The 14,848-nt window shown below is 38.7% G+C and overlaps 1 protein-coding gene across 1 annotated transcript in view; it reads left to right on the forward strand.

Annotated features, from left to right (window-relative positions):
• Nucleotides 1–14,848, forward strand: part of NUP153 (nucleoporin 153) — a 33,561-nt gene that overhangs the window by 11,411 nt on the left and 7,302 nt on the right. The window contains 17 exon segments of the mRNA XM_015854659.2: nt 1,389–1,661; nt 2,292–2,431; nt 2,514–2,642; nt 4,269–4,382; nt 4,497–4,541; nt 4,630–4,683; nt 6,294–6,338; nt 6,340–6,415; nt 6,418–6,440; nt 7,391–7,443; nt 10,142–10,271; nt 11,393–11,530; nt 12,586–12,678; nt 12,918–13,008; nt 13,307–13,426; nt 14,206–14,736; nt 14,739–14,819. Of these exon segments, the coding sequence (XP_015710145.2) occupies nt 1,389–1,661; nt 2,292–2,431; nt 2,514–2,642; nt 4,269–4,382; nt 4,497–4,541; nt 4,630–4,683; nt 6,294–6,338; nt 6,340–6,415; nt 6,418–6,440; nt 7,391–7,443; nt 10,142–10,271; nt 11,393–11,530; nt 12,586–12,678; nt 12,918–13,008; nt 13,307–13,426; nt 14,206–14,736; nt 14,739–14,819 (2,136 nt within the window).

The raw sequence follows: 14,848 nt of genomic DNA on the forward strand, positions 1-14,848 counted from the left end.
ACATCTTGAGTACTGTGTTCAGTTTTGGCGCCTCACTACAAGAAAGACATCAAGCGCCCTGGGAACACATCCAGAGAAGGGCATCAAAACTGGTTGAGGGGTCTGGGAGCACAAGTTTTATGTGGAGCGCTCAGGGGAGCTGGATTGTTTAGCCTGGAGAAGAGGAGTTCAGGGGAGACCTCATTGCACTCTTCAACTTCCTGAAGGGAGGTTGTGATGAGGAGGGGTTTGGCCTCTTCTCCCAGGCGACAAACAGGACCTGAGGAAATAAGTATGAATAAAGGAATAGATAATGTCTTCATGACTGAGGAGCGTGTGTTGGCTTTTCTACAGGACTGTGTGAAAGGACCTTTTAGTAAGAACAGCTGCACAGCAAACTTATTAAGTCCAGAATATCGGAAGCAGGTGGACCGTGTGGGACCTCTGCTAGCTTATGTTGCTGTCTGTGTATGTTACTTGCTATATTTCAGTTTTTTGTTTAAGATTAGTTATTACTGCAATTTTAGAAATATGTATTTCTTCAGCTCTGAGATACCTACGTGCTACAGCATGTATTCCTTGCTTGGCCAATAAACTGTCAAGCAATACTGTCCTCATAATCTGCTAATGTTTCAGAGAACTGATTAGTGCTACAGCAGTGGTAATGAGGATTGAACTAGCTAGTTTAAGCTTCAGTGCAAGTATCAAGGGGAGAGCGGCTCAGAATCTTTTGAATTCCCAGGATTCCTGAGAGAGTGAACTTTCATCAGGCAAGATATTTATTAGTAGTCCTGTTCATTCAGCAACTTGGAGCTGTGAGGCCACCCCCTCCAGGCCACTGGCAGTGTTTGTTGACCCTTTGGTTCCAGAGGAAAACATGCTTACTTGTTTCTTGACTTAAAATCTCCAAAGTTTATGGATAGGAGATAATGTTTACATGTGGCATGACCTGATTTGTAGATTTGTTTGGGAAGGAAAAATAAAAAGTACTGCAAACATTCATTTTTCATGTTGTATTCAAAACTAATGTACTGAGATTATGTAAACGCAGTGTTGTCTGCAATTTTGCTGCATGGTCTCAATTTTGGAAAAGTTTATTGCAAGCTTTCATGCAAGAGGAAGGAGTCTGTATGTTTGATTTAGTTAAAAGATCCAGTGTTGAAGTACTTGAGCATGAAGTCAGGGCCCCGGTGTTGTAAAGCCCGTAATTAACTTCTTCTTAATGTGATATTAAATACTCAGAATTGCAAGTAGTGTGTTGCTGTTTATAGTCACACAGTTTGAAACTCTATCTGATGAGGGAAGAAGTTAAATTTGGCTTCTCTATTTTTGTGCTTAGATCTTGGCAATAGCTTGACTGTTGATAGAAAACAGATTTTGGCTTCTATGAGCTCGTCTATAGGAAAGCTAATCGTCTCCCTGTTTGTATTTAGAACCATCCACGAGTAGATCAGCATTGAACTGTTCATCTGTATTAACGAGGCCCTCTCTTCATTGGGGCCATTTGAACTGTAACGTGTCAGATTCCACTGTGCCACCCTGTCAGCCCTCTACATCTTCTTCACTTGGCATTGGCAATCCTGGACTGTCTCTAGTAAAAGAAATAAAAGATTCTACCTCTCAGCACGATGATGATAACATCTCAACAACTAGTGGCTTCTCCTGTAGAGCATCTGAGAAAGGTAATTTTCATATTTTTTTTAGGCTTTAGTGTAATTTTTACATCATGTGAAATACTTTGCATCCATTCATATTCCTCATCAACTTAGTAAATAAGTGAATGTCAACTTTGGAAGTGAGAATTGCATTTTATTTTTAGTGTTTTAGAAGTATTTGTTTCAGTCAACGTTTTAATGTAACTGTGTTCAGAAGTGCATTATGAGACCTTGGTATTACAAAAAAAATCAGTTCTGATTTACCCACTCTCAGCTAGTTGTATGTAAATATTGAACTGGGATGGTAGCAAGTGAAAGTGAATTGCTTTAGCTCAACAACTAGGTTTATTGCTTAGAAGGAAGAGCTACTGTCCAACAGACAGCTAGTGAGTAACTACAGGTGACAAATGGCAATGCAGGTTGTTTTCTTGTGTTTCACAAAGAGCAGATAAAGGAACTATTCTGACTGTGCAAGTTTTGAGCTGCTTTTCTGGCCTTTCTTGAAAGAAGGCTTCAGCTGTCAGTGCTGCCGTGTTTTATGCTGAGTTCACTAAGGAATGATTTTTGTATTAAAGAGCTTAGGTCAGTGTGATCCTTAATAACGGGAGTTCTTTTTGTCCTCGAGGCTTTTATATCCAGTGTTTGTCTTTTTGGCAGATACCGCAGTTTCAAAAAATAATTCAGCACCACTGCTCTGGTCCGCAGAAGCTGAAAGATCTCATTCCCTCACCCAACATTCTGCGTCTAGTTCAAAGAAACCTGCATTCAATTTATCTGCTTTTGGAGCTCTCTCTCCTGTAAGTACTGCACAGTATTTGTTTTAATCATTTGAAATGCATACCCATTTTACTGACCAGTTACCATGCTATGTTTCTATAGACGCTTGGAAACACTTCTGTCTTTAAGACAAGCCAGCTTGGAGACTCTCCATTTTACCCTGGAAAGACCACTTATGGTGGAAGGGCTGCAGCTGCAAGGCAGACAAAAGTGCGAGCTGCTCCTTATCAGGTAAGAGAAAAACAGTGTGGTAAGAAATTGTGGTTGAAATATTAAAGTAGCACTGTAGCTTTGAGAGGGGAGCCAAGAATGTGGCAACAGCTCCTATTCTTCCCTCTTTGCCTACAAGAGCAGAAGTTTAAATGGCAATTGTTATTCAAATTATTTTAATGGTTATTATGTAAGTATTTGTTGGAATGAAGGAGAATGACTGTTAAAGCTAGATGTTTGTAGTTGGGATTTCCTCTGTTAAGTCTTTAAAAATATTCCATTTGAGTGCTGTTGTATACCTCTAACTGTATCACGTTAAAATAACGTCATGCAATTAGAACAATGACAGCACAACACTGAAAACTTGTGCTTATAGTAGCAAAAGCTGCAGTGGTCAGACCTGTCTGATATTTATCTGTAGAAATTACACAATCATATCTATGCTCATGCTATGAATAAATTGTATGAGGCTGTTTGCTCTTTACTGTATCTAGAATTAGCATTACAGATCCTTTGTTCTAATACTGAGAGGAGCATGCAGGACTAAATGCCAATCTCGAGGTGAACAGTAGCATTCTTTTTTCTTTTAATGTTTCGCACTGTTCTTGAAAAGAGTTATTTGCCCATAAGAGTTCTTGGTGTTCTGAAATGAAGCTGTAAATGAATGCTGACAACTCTTAATAGCTAGAGTGCAAGTTTCTGATGTATGGGAAACCTTGAAAACTTGTTTTTAAAACTTCCTGAAAAAGCTGGAGCCCTCTATGATCAGTTATTTAAACTTTTTGCAGTGTAACTGTAGGTTATACTGAAAATAGGAACCAAAATATTAGCTTTTAAAGGAGACAGTAGCTTACTATTCCTGTATGCTGTGGATTACAGCACATACTGAGGAGAGTCCCAGAAGGCCACCAAGGTGATGAGGGGTTTGGAACACCTCTCTTGTGGGAAGAGGCTGAGAGAGCCGGGCCTGTTTAGGGAGATCTCATCAGTGTCTGTAAATCCCTTGAAGAGCGGATGCCAAAGGGTGAAGCACTGGTCTCTTTTCAGTGTGCCTAGTGCTGGACAGGAGTCATTGGGCACAAACTGGAACACTGAGGTTCCATGTAGATACCAGGAAGCACTTCTGTGCTGTGCAGGTGATGGAACATTGATACAGGCTATTCAGAGGCTGTCGAGTCTCTTCCTTGGAGGTCTCCCTAAGATGTCTGGATGCAGGCAAGAGAGAAGTAGAACTAAAAACTCCTGGTTGCGGTTATATACACTGATTTAAAGATGGTATTGTACCATCATGAAACTCCTGAGGTCTGTGTTGTTAGTGAAAGCGCTGTCTGGATCACAAGCCTTTGCTTCAGTTCAGTTTTCCTAATTACTGCTTCAGAGACACCGGCAGTCATAACATCTTCCATCTTTACTTTCTACACATATGGGCTTCTTGTTTTTGTTTTATCCCGTGTGCAAGATGTATTGGAGACCCAGTTAAACTGCTATAACTCAGAATGTTTTTTCATTGTCTTGAGCTCCCAGCGAATGCGTTTTTCTCTGTCATCGGAGAATATTGGTTATATTGTTCGTGTAGCCTGGGGCATAAAATACACGTGTGTTTAACTCAAAATTGAACAGCATGACATTACAATGTTGTTTTTTCAGACACCAGTAAGGCAAATGAAAGCTAAACAAGCAAACGTGCAATCCTATGGTGTGACGAGTTCCACAGCACGGCGCATCCTGCAGTCACTAGAGAAGATGTCAAGTCCTCTGGCAGTAAGCAGCACTCCTTTTAATATATTAGTAAAACTTAGTAGATGTGCCAGTAAAGAATGAAAGTCTTCCCTATGTTTGAGCCCTGTTTAATTTATTGCATTATTTTTTCCACAGGATGCTAAAGAATTCCATCTTCTGTTTACCAGTCCACTGTCTTCTGTAAGTTTGACACCAAAACCTATTGCATGAAAACCCTCTCTCAGGGAAAAAAAACACTCTAATATTTGGCTTTCTTTTTTTCTCTTAGCCTGTGGACAGAAGCGTGCTGTGTATCACGGGCTTCCATTCCCCACGAAAACAGGTAAGAACCAGGAACGTCTTAAGCTGAGAATTGTCTTTGCTTCAGTGCTATCACAAGAAATTTCACAAACCTCGGTGGGCAATGTATGCATGAGTACAAGTAATGTTAGCATTACAGTTATAAATTCATGTCTGGTTGTGTAGCTAAAAAGTGCCATTCTGCCTGCACTAAATGAAGAGCTGTGAAGATTACTCAGTTAAACATTTATGTGATCTTTGTGTGTGGTGTCTTGATATGTCAAATGAAGAAACAACTTTCCTAGAGTGCATAAAGTGTTTTGTCTTGTTCTGCATCTTGGAGTGAAGCTGTGTGTTAAAAATTCCTATTTAGGAAAGCTTGATCTTAAAGAAATTATCACAGATAGCAAAGTAATGATTGAGTGGTCATACAGATTTTGTGCAGGCTTCTGTGTTGATTCAAGCACAGAAAAAGAATACTTCTGTTTACTATCACCATCCAGATAACGAGAAAGAAAACTGTTAATTTCTGTCCTTTATACAATCCTTGATCGGTGTATAATTAAGTTTACAATCACTTCAGAGTTTCCAAACATCTGAGACTTCCTGCACCTTCTTTTTGCCGTGTGCTAAATTGCAAGATTATTGAAAATAAAGTACAGCTTGTTACCCAAATTAACTGCAAGCAAATCTGGTGTGAATTCTCAGTCAAATTGTAGAACCACACCTGTGATAAGGCATTAAGAAAGATCTGCCAAATTTGCAACAGGGAGCTTGAAGTTGTCAGGCAGTAAACGAATGTTGCACACAGCTGTCACTGGGTAAAAGGAGATAGACTGTCTGTTCACAATACTAGGATTCATAATATTTGGCAGGAGAAGGGTGGCCCGTGATGAAAACAATTATTTGTGAAGGACATGGCTCTCCGTTTTTCCTGCTGAAGTGAGCGTGTGGGTTGACAGAGCTCTTGTACGCTCAGGCAAAACTTTTGCAGTGGGTAGCAGTGATGTATGTGGCATTTCACTTATTTCAAGGATCTGCACCAGACAGAATAGCTCTTGGTGTACTGAACAGCTAACTGGGCAATACTTTGAACAGGAAGTTAAAGTACTTTAAATCTATTTAGTACAAAATCTAAAAATGTTAGATGACATATTAGTGAATGAGATTAATTTAATATTATTTGACAACATTTTTACTTTTTGCTCTACTGTTTGTTTGGGCTCTGTAGGAGGAAAATCTATGTAGTATGTAGCTCAGAAGGCCCTATCAGTTTGCTTAAATGCTTTGAATGATAAATCAATGGGTTAAGCTAGTAAAAACTATCACAGTGTAGGCAGAGGAAAAGAGGGGAGTATTGTAGGAACATGAGTTATTTTGGTTATGGTAGTGTGAATTGTTTTGTCTATGAAACTAAGTGCCAAAGTTTGAAATGAGATTTAGTCAAGCTTTGGCTACTTCTATGTAGCTTCTGTGTAGCTTTCTGGACTTGATCTCTGGTTTTCTGGTGATTCCCTCTGTGAGTGAATGCATTTAGAGTTGAGTTCCAAGACTAATAGGATGTTTATAGTTCTGTAAATGTTTTCATCCATAAATACTGCAGTTAGTTTTTGGTGCATGAAAGAATAAATTGATTATCGCTTCCTTTCTAAGATGGAATCTCAGCATCCACCTGTTCAAAGAGTGGTGACACCAAAGGGCAATCTCTCTGTCAGGAGTTCTGGCCCGTTATGTCAAGCCATCTCTGACTCCATCTGCTGATTCTAGCAAAATTCACAGAGAGTAGATACAAAGCACAAAGTAAGTAAATTTTGCAGCCCTTACCTGCCTGGAATGTTTTCTGACCAATTCCTATACGAGATGTTCTTTCTTTGCAGAGTGTACTGCTAGTACATTTGGGATATGCATTAAAACTGTGGGAACTACTGAGAAATAGGTTGAGTTTTTCTGGATTTAATTACATTTTTGGAATGATTAAGTGGCTTGTGGTTGTTTCACAATGTAATGATGTACTGTAGATCAGGTTGTTTTCAGTGAAAGAATATTAAAAGACAGAAGCGACATTTTCCTTTGTATCCTCCTGTACACAAAGTTTTCTTTATGTTTTTCTTTCTGAAAAACCACCGCATTCCCAGTATTGGTCTGAGTGTAAAAATGGCCCGGTGTTAAAATCTGTGGACCTTATAGGAAGAGATGAAAGTGGACGGTCATTTCTGATTAATTACTGCTTTGAAACCTCTCAATCTCTGTATCATTTAGCCAGCATAATCTTTCTTTAGAAGAGTTCTAAAAAAGAGCATAGCTGCAACTGCTTGGGTTTTTTTGGGGAGGGAAGGTTGTACTGTTCTGTTTTGTTCTTTGATAAATGATATAACTGAAGCCCTTTTTAAGGGTCGGTAAACTAGCACTAGCTTTATTAACAACTTGATTTGATTCCCTACATGCAATACTATTATCGTTATGTTTTGTTTAATTATGTTCTTTGGTAGAGAGTTTGACAGATGTGTTAACTGTTCTGTCAGTTCATCCTCGATGCAAAGAGAAGCAGCAGTACTTGTTTTAGCCCCCAAATGTAGCTGAGCTGTACCTAGAATACTGAATTAGGGAACGAGATTTATTAGCTAGAGGTGTATTTAGTGGTATAAATTAAAAAGCTAGCAAACAAAAATACAAAAAAACAATACGAGTCATTGTCTTTACTTTGCATATAGTATATATATCTTTCAGCTAAATCTTGAAATAATTTGCAGGAAATGAAAGAGAAGAGTTTGCCTTTAGAACAGCGTGTAGAACCATCTGAAAGGTATGACAGATCTATTAATTTAAGACTAACTTGTATGAAGAAAACTGTCTCCTTTGTCACTATGTTCTGCTGTATGTCTCTTAGAAAACGCAGTAACAGTTCTCAGTAATGGGAACAAGAATTCTGTATTTTGAGAGCTGTAAAGTCTAAATCACATTTGAAGATCAATATAAGTTTGAAAAAAAATTTGTTTTTAAGATTGGAAGGAAGATAAACAAGAAGAAAATTAGATTATCAGTGATGTATCAGAAATGATTTCTTTCCCATGTCTATATCCTTAGTAGGATAGGAAGATTGGAAACAAGGTATGTCATTGTAGTGGAAATGCTAAGTCACAGCCTGAAGCAGTGATTGAGCACCTGATGGGGGAGGCAGGGCCAACCAGGTGAGCTCAGGTACCTGCAGTGCACCTCAGTGACCAGGAGTGTGGAGCCAGACTTATTTAAGGGTTGGCAGTGAGGTGAGGTATCTTGCTGGAGATCCTGCCTGCCTGAGGCCTTCCAAGGGCAAGCAGCTTTTTACTTTGTTTCTACATCCATGGCTGCTGCATTTGGGATTATCTTTCACTTTCTGTAGCCTAGAACTTAGCTACCCTGCTGTCATTGCTGTGTTTTCCATTGCACTGTAGCATTATAGTTACGATGCTGTATCTGCAGAAAGAGTATTTGCTATTGGAGGCCTTTTTTTCTTTAGGAAGTAAAGACAGTTTAGTTTTCACTTCAATGAAGTCTACAGTGTAAGAAATTTCACTTTGGCAGATATTCTGTAGTTTATCAGTTTACTTATTGGCAATGGAACCATTTATCCATCTTGATATTCTCTGGAGTAAGACCTATTAGTTTTAGTTAGGATGAGAACCCGGAGCTTTACAGAACTTTTGAGGCCAAGTGCCAGCTTGTTCCTAAAACGAAGTTCTCAGGGAGTTAACAGTTGTAATTGTCAGAGGAGATTGATCTGTGCTATACTGCTTACTTGGTTTAGGTAGGTAGGATGAGTTCTCCAGATGACGTCAATAGCTTTCCTTTCTGGACTAATAGTTTGTTCTGTAAAGCTTGACTGAAGGCACTTTGCACTCTAAGGTTACCTTTTAGGGTGTGGATTTTTCTCTTCAAACAACAGTAACAGGGCTCTGTTCATCTGCCAAGCAATTCCAGTGTGGCCTGGGGCATTCTTTGGCTCATAATAAAAAACAAAACGAAACAACCAACAAAACAACACCTCAACGCTTTGATTTGGCATTTAAAAGTATGACTTCACAGCAGCTGCCTTGTCAGGGGTGTGAGAGGTTGGCTTTAAGGTTTTGGTCTTAATGAAAAGAGGCGTTCAGTTTGACTTGTGGTTTCATTCCAAACAGCTCTGAATCGTCTTTTGTTGAAATCCATTCTACTCCTCCATGTAGAGATTCAGAATACATACTGCATTTTATTTTGTACGCAATGTTTATTGCACTATTGCAATGTTGCAGTGTCTTACTTTTTGTCCATAGAGTAGATAAGCTGGCATACTGGTTAAACTATTTTCAACCTACCAAGGGCTATTTGTTCTTTAAACTTGCTGGTTGTGGGATGGATTTACTTGAAGCCTGACAAATGTCTTTGCCCCTTGAAGCTGATACGTGTTAAGAGAAAGAGGGATAACAGACTATTATATGCAGGCTATAGTTGTCTGTACAAATATCTATTTTGACATAAGACTTTTTTCAGAATTCTGATTGACTGACAGTTTGGTTTAGAGAAAAGCCTGAGCTTTATGCCTTAGGGATCTGGCTTCCCTCAACAGTTACAGTGCTAATCAAGCTGCTTTCAAGTGTCTGACAAGTTTAGACTGATTCTTTTCCTCAGTCTTCCAGAAACTGGACCTGGTGTCTTCCAATGTCAACTAATAGATTACTTTAACAACTGATGGGATAAGCATTGATATAATGATTTATTTTTTTTTCCCAGGGATATTTCATTTTGTTGCCACAGTACTTCTGATGTTATTTCTTATTTCACTTCTGGTTTGGGGTACGTTTCTTCTCTTAACCACTTGCATTGGGAAATCTTTCTGGTTTTGATCTAGGCTTTCATAATAAACAGAGAAATGCTTTGTATGCATTACAAAAGGGATCTGTGTTCGTGTCTGAAAAGACTTCTGGAATGTTGGCATAGCCAAACACCTCTGCTGTTCCTGCTGATGGCCACATAAAGCCTGAGCTGCTTCTCAAACTTCTTGCCATCTTAAAGGCTTGCTCTGCTGTTGGCGGTGTTTCCCTTATGTGCATATGTGCACTTTTTGTGTATTTTCATGAGTTGTTCTTTTTATATCCTTGCAGAGTTAATGTTTATCACAGAACTGGAGAACCAGTCCACGTCTGGGCTAATTAAAGAAACATTAGAAATTATCAATATGAATCAGCTGTTCTATTTTCAGGTCTTCTGGCTTAGTCATTATTCCATATGGATGTTGCAACTTTATGTATGTCATTTTCCTTCCTGTTCTTTTTAAAACTTGATTTTCTATATAGCAGTAATTGTATTTACCGGCATTTAGAACTTTTGAAGCAGCTTAACTGTTTCTTCTGATTCTGATGAAGAGGTTTCATTTCAAGGACTAATGATGGCTACAATAGCTCAAAAGAAATTGACAATTTTTTCTTATTTTTCTTTCCTTTTTTTTTTTTTTTTTTTTAAACCCCATCCCATGTGTTGTTATTCAGTGCTAGCAATTCGACCTACCCCAAATTCAGTACTCCTGCATCCAATGGTCTGTCTTCAGGAGTAAGTGGTGTTGGCAAGATGAGAAGGGTAAGAGGAGTGCACTACGTGTCAAAGTCTGGACAAGAACAGGTAGGTGACTCTTGCATTGATTGTTGTCTTTGAGATGACTGAAGTATATCAGTTTTATTGCCTCATAGTAAATGATAAGAATGCAGCCTTAGGATTTTTTCTTGTGGGTTTCAGAGCAAACTCGTGCTTATGAAGTTCTGAATTGGTAGTTCTGCTACGCTGGAGATTCCTCGTACTAGGAAGTTTCCCACTAGCAGTTAAATGAATGAATCCAAAGAGTAGGAATGTTTTGGTGGAGGTTTGTATGGTTTCTATAATGCAGCGATACTTGAAACAAGTGTCAAGTATGTAAACAAAGTTTATTGAATTTATTCTTTCCTGTTTAAGTCTTGTACGGGCCAGGAGTCCAAAAGAGAATTAGAAAATGGTGTTCTGCATGTCTGCTAATGATGACTTAGGATTGCTGATACTTACTGAACTTGTAGTGAAAGGTTTTTTTTCCTGTTTTAAGGGGAAAAGATCTATTTTATCAAACTGTAGCCACAAATATTCAAGATTATTTTTCTGATTGGATGTTATCTGAGCTGCCTATGACTGTATCTTTAGTGTCAGTCTTTATGTTGGTCTTTTAGCTGATGCAATATAAAGAAATCATAAACAATGGAGTATGTTTATGTAATTCAAATAAAATAGTGATGCAGATAAAAATAGCTAAGTTCCATTAACTTTTCAGACCATAATAGTGAAACACTTGTAAGTCGTAGGATACGCTTGAATGTCTGTAGTACCAATTTATCCCTCTGCTTAGTCATTCATTTCTATTTAGATCTTGGTGCTTCTGTGCAGCCTGTGATTAGATTGGCAGTTCTCATTTAAACCCTAACTCATTCAGTCTTGGTTATCAAATAGCTTAAAAGGCAAGAACAAACGCTGTTGTTTTTAAGATGTACTGATATATGATTTGCATCCTTACATGTGGTATAGGCTGGATTTACCAGAGTAAATGTTCTTTCATCTGTAGTTTTCTTTGTAGGTATTTTGTGTTTTGTTGTGTGGGTTCAGTACACAATACTTTAAATGTTATATTTGTTCCAAATTCGCTGTTGTAGCGAATCAGAGCGGAGCAGGATGAGAAAGTAGCATGTTTTGTAAAAGAGAAAAATTTTACTTTACAACTCTAGGAAGTGGAGGAACCGGTACTCCCAAAAATATCCCTACCCATCAGTACTGCATCTCTGGCTCCATTCAACTTTAGTTTTCTGACTAGCAGTACTGTCTCATCGTCACCAAGCACTGTTTCAACATCAGTGATGAACAAGGTGAATCTATGTTGTATGCTATAAATGCTTTCCTGTATGAGTCTGTATCTGCTCTTTTGCAAGTTAACTTCTGTGGTGCTCATGAAATTAACTGGTGTTAGTTCATACTGAGTTGAGTAAGTCAGAGCTGTATTGCAGTTTGGAGAGAAAAATGCAGTTTTTTGATTGTCAGTCTTAGACTTGCAAATGTCTGGTTAAAGATAACTGTTCAAACACTATGGAATTTTAGGGAGGTGGGATTTTATGCCAAGTTCTTCATAGTGGTTTTGTCAGAGATAGAGTTAATTTTCTTATAGTAGCTATGAAAAGTTGCCAGTCTGTGATGAAACAGTGTTGATAAACAGACCGGTGTTCAGCTGTTGTTGTGTAGTGCTTACGCAGCATCAAGGCCATTTCTGCTTCTCAAGCAGCCCTGGCAACAAGAAGGCTGTGGTGCACAAGGGCTGGAAGAGGGCTCGGTCCCGTGTGACCAAAGGGATGAGCCATACCGATAGCATCATGCTTGGCACTAACATGGGCCAGGAGGGAAGGGGGAATAATGGGAGTATGTTTGAGGGAGTGAGTAACTGCCTACTATGGTTACGCCATGATATGAAGTTACTGAATTAGAGGTAGCATAAGGTGATCATTCAAGCCTTGCATAGAATGAGCCTAGGGTGCAATAATTGGAATATTACTATATAGGAAAAAACATTAATTGTTCTAGAATACTTGAAATAGTTTTGCATTTTTTGAAGCAAATATCTGCTTTAACCTGTTGAGGAAGTTCTTTAGTAGAGCTGAGTTTAGAGATGTCTTCAATTTCCTGCTTTTCCATCTATTTAGACCTAATTAGCATCTCATCTTTTTCTCTTGGTTTGTGTGATTTGGTTTTAAAGATGATGTCTTGTAGACTCACTAGCAGACTTCATTTTGTTTTATTATTCCTCTAATCTGTGGATTAGAAATAACTAAAACACCAGATTTCTGAACTTCACTGCAAAACTTGTGTTGCATTCTGAATTCAGGTAGTTGCTGCTCTTAGATATAAACCTTTCATTCTTTTGAAAATACAGGTACAACCAACAAGTAACGTTGGCAGTCCTGTGTTCAGATTTTCATCTCCAATTGTGAAATCTACTGAGGCAGAAGTGCTACCTCCATTGTCTGTAAGTAAAATGAAAAAGCTCAACTTTTTTATCAGACATTTAGTAGAGAGTATTGCGGACCATTAAGACAGAGGTGGCTGTGCTAGTGGGGAAAACAATTATGTGGCTTTCTGCCTTATAATTAATCATCCAGTATGTATAGCAAAAATTTGGAGACTTGCTTTCAGATCTGTGCTTGTGTGTGAATTTCATTAAAGTTTCTTAGGTTTCTGACTCTGAAAAACCTTTCTTTTTTGTAGCAGACTGGGTTTACCTTTAGTGTTCCTGTTGTAAAATCGGCAAAGCGTTCTGGATCCAGCGATACACCAGTGACATCCTTACTTACCCGTGGTAACTGCAACTTTAGCATTTCAGTTCTGAAGTGCAGGTTTTCTTTTTTTGGGTATCAAATACTAAATCTGTCCTTTCTGAGCATGTTAGCAATTGCAGACAGTGTTGGGCTTCCACAGTCCTTTTTTCAGTGACAGATCTGCTTTATAAAGTGTAACTAAAAGTTGTAAAGTGGGCTGAATGTTAAAGATTCTTAGATTCATGAAGGTTGGAAGTTGTTGTTTGTGGCAGAAGTGGATGTGTTTCTGTTCTTTGGATTGTGCACGAAAGATGTTTTTGTTTACTCTTGTTTCTAAAGATACCACCACTGTAAACAGCATCAGCAATAAAAAGGAAGAAGAAGAAGAATATGATGGTCCCTTCAGACCTGCGAAGGTCTTAAAGGAAGGGAGTGTGTTAGACATTCTTAGAAACCCTGGTGAGATAATGAACTTCTTTTTAAAATATACTGCAAAAAGAAAAAAAATGCTAACGTGGATTTAGAAAAATTAGAAAAGCTTATGTGATGGTTAGTGCAGTATTAGCTGCAAATACAAATGTAAGGAAACATTATGTTAAGTCTGTTAGGATGAATCAGCCCATTCAAAGTGGCTTTTATTACTGAAAGTAAAACTGCAACTTCCCTCTGAATGGACAGTCACTTTTTTCATCACTTTAAGAGAAGCAGGATATACAGCCTTGCTACTCAGAGGCTTCATTGCTGATGAAAAAATAAGCCAGCAAGACAGTATTTGTTTTATCTTTACAAGCAACTTGAGCTGCTACTGAAGATGCGCTTTCTTTAGTGTTTGTTAGTAGCATCTGTTTTCTGTTAGAATTGGCAACTTGAAATAAGAAGTCAGCCTGTGTCCAGTGCACTTTGAAGAAAGATTATAAAATTGACACAGTGTTTGCTGTCTTATTACTTAATTAATACTCAGCACCTGTGGGGTAATAATCATGTGGATTACTCTTCCAAGTTTACTGAAAGTGAAGAGTTAAATGAAGCTTTCTGTTGTGTCTCAGTGCAGCATATGAAATATAATCCATTTAGATCACATTTCCAGGCACTTCCTTTTGCACTCCTTCCAAATGTGTATTTGTAACCATTGGCACTTGAGTTAAAAGTTATGCCCTGGAGTGTCATAAGTAACTCTGGTAAGTAGTGAGGTACAGCTTTAACAGGAAGATATATATATTTTTTTTTTCCTCCTCTAGGCTTTGCATCTGTAAAAACACACTCCTCTGCATCTGCACAGCCTGTCACAAGCACAGTGGTGTATACAAGGCCTGCAATAAGTAGTTTTTCTGCAGGTAAAGAGACCTCTAAACAAGCATCGTCGTATTGGCAGTCTGATCCGTGTGACCCGTGTTTGCAGAACAAAGCTGCAGACAGCAAGTGTGTCACTTGTCAAGCTGCTAAAGTGTCAACAGCTGAGAGTACTAAACAGGCGACAAGCTCAAGTCCAAGTGGCTCCACTAAGGCAGCCACCCCTCCTGTAGGGGTGTTGGGCTTCGGAGACAAATTCAAAGCAGCGCCTGGAACATGGGATTGTGATACTTGTCTGGTCCAGAACAAACCTGAAGCTACCAAATGTGTAGCATGTGAGACACCAAAGCCTGGAATGGGAGTGATGCCTACTCTGGCATTGCCAGTGACCACAGAGAGCTCGGTGACTGTGACATCCTCCTCTAGCAGCACTGACACCACTGTCAGTCTGGGCTTTGGAGACAAGTTTAAGAAGCCAAAAGCTCTTGGGAATGTGCAACCTGCTTAGTATCAAATAAGGCAGAAGACAGCAAATGTGTAGCCTGTCAGTCTGAGAAACCAGGTATGGCCTTTTCTTCTTTTTTTAAGCTT

The sequence above is a fragment of the Coturnix japonica genome, chromosome 2, assembly GCF_001577835.2.
Source record: "Coturnix japonica isolate 7356 chromosome 2, Coturnix japonica 2.1, whole genome shotgun sequence".
NCBI lineage: Eukaryota > Metazoa > Chordata > Aves > Galliformes > Phasianidae > Coturnix > Coturnix japonica.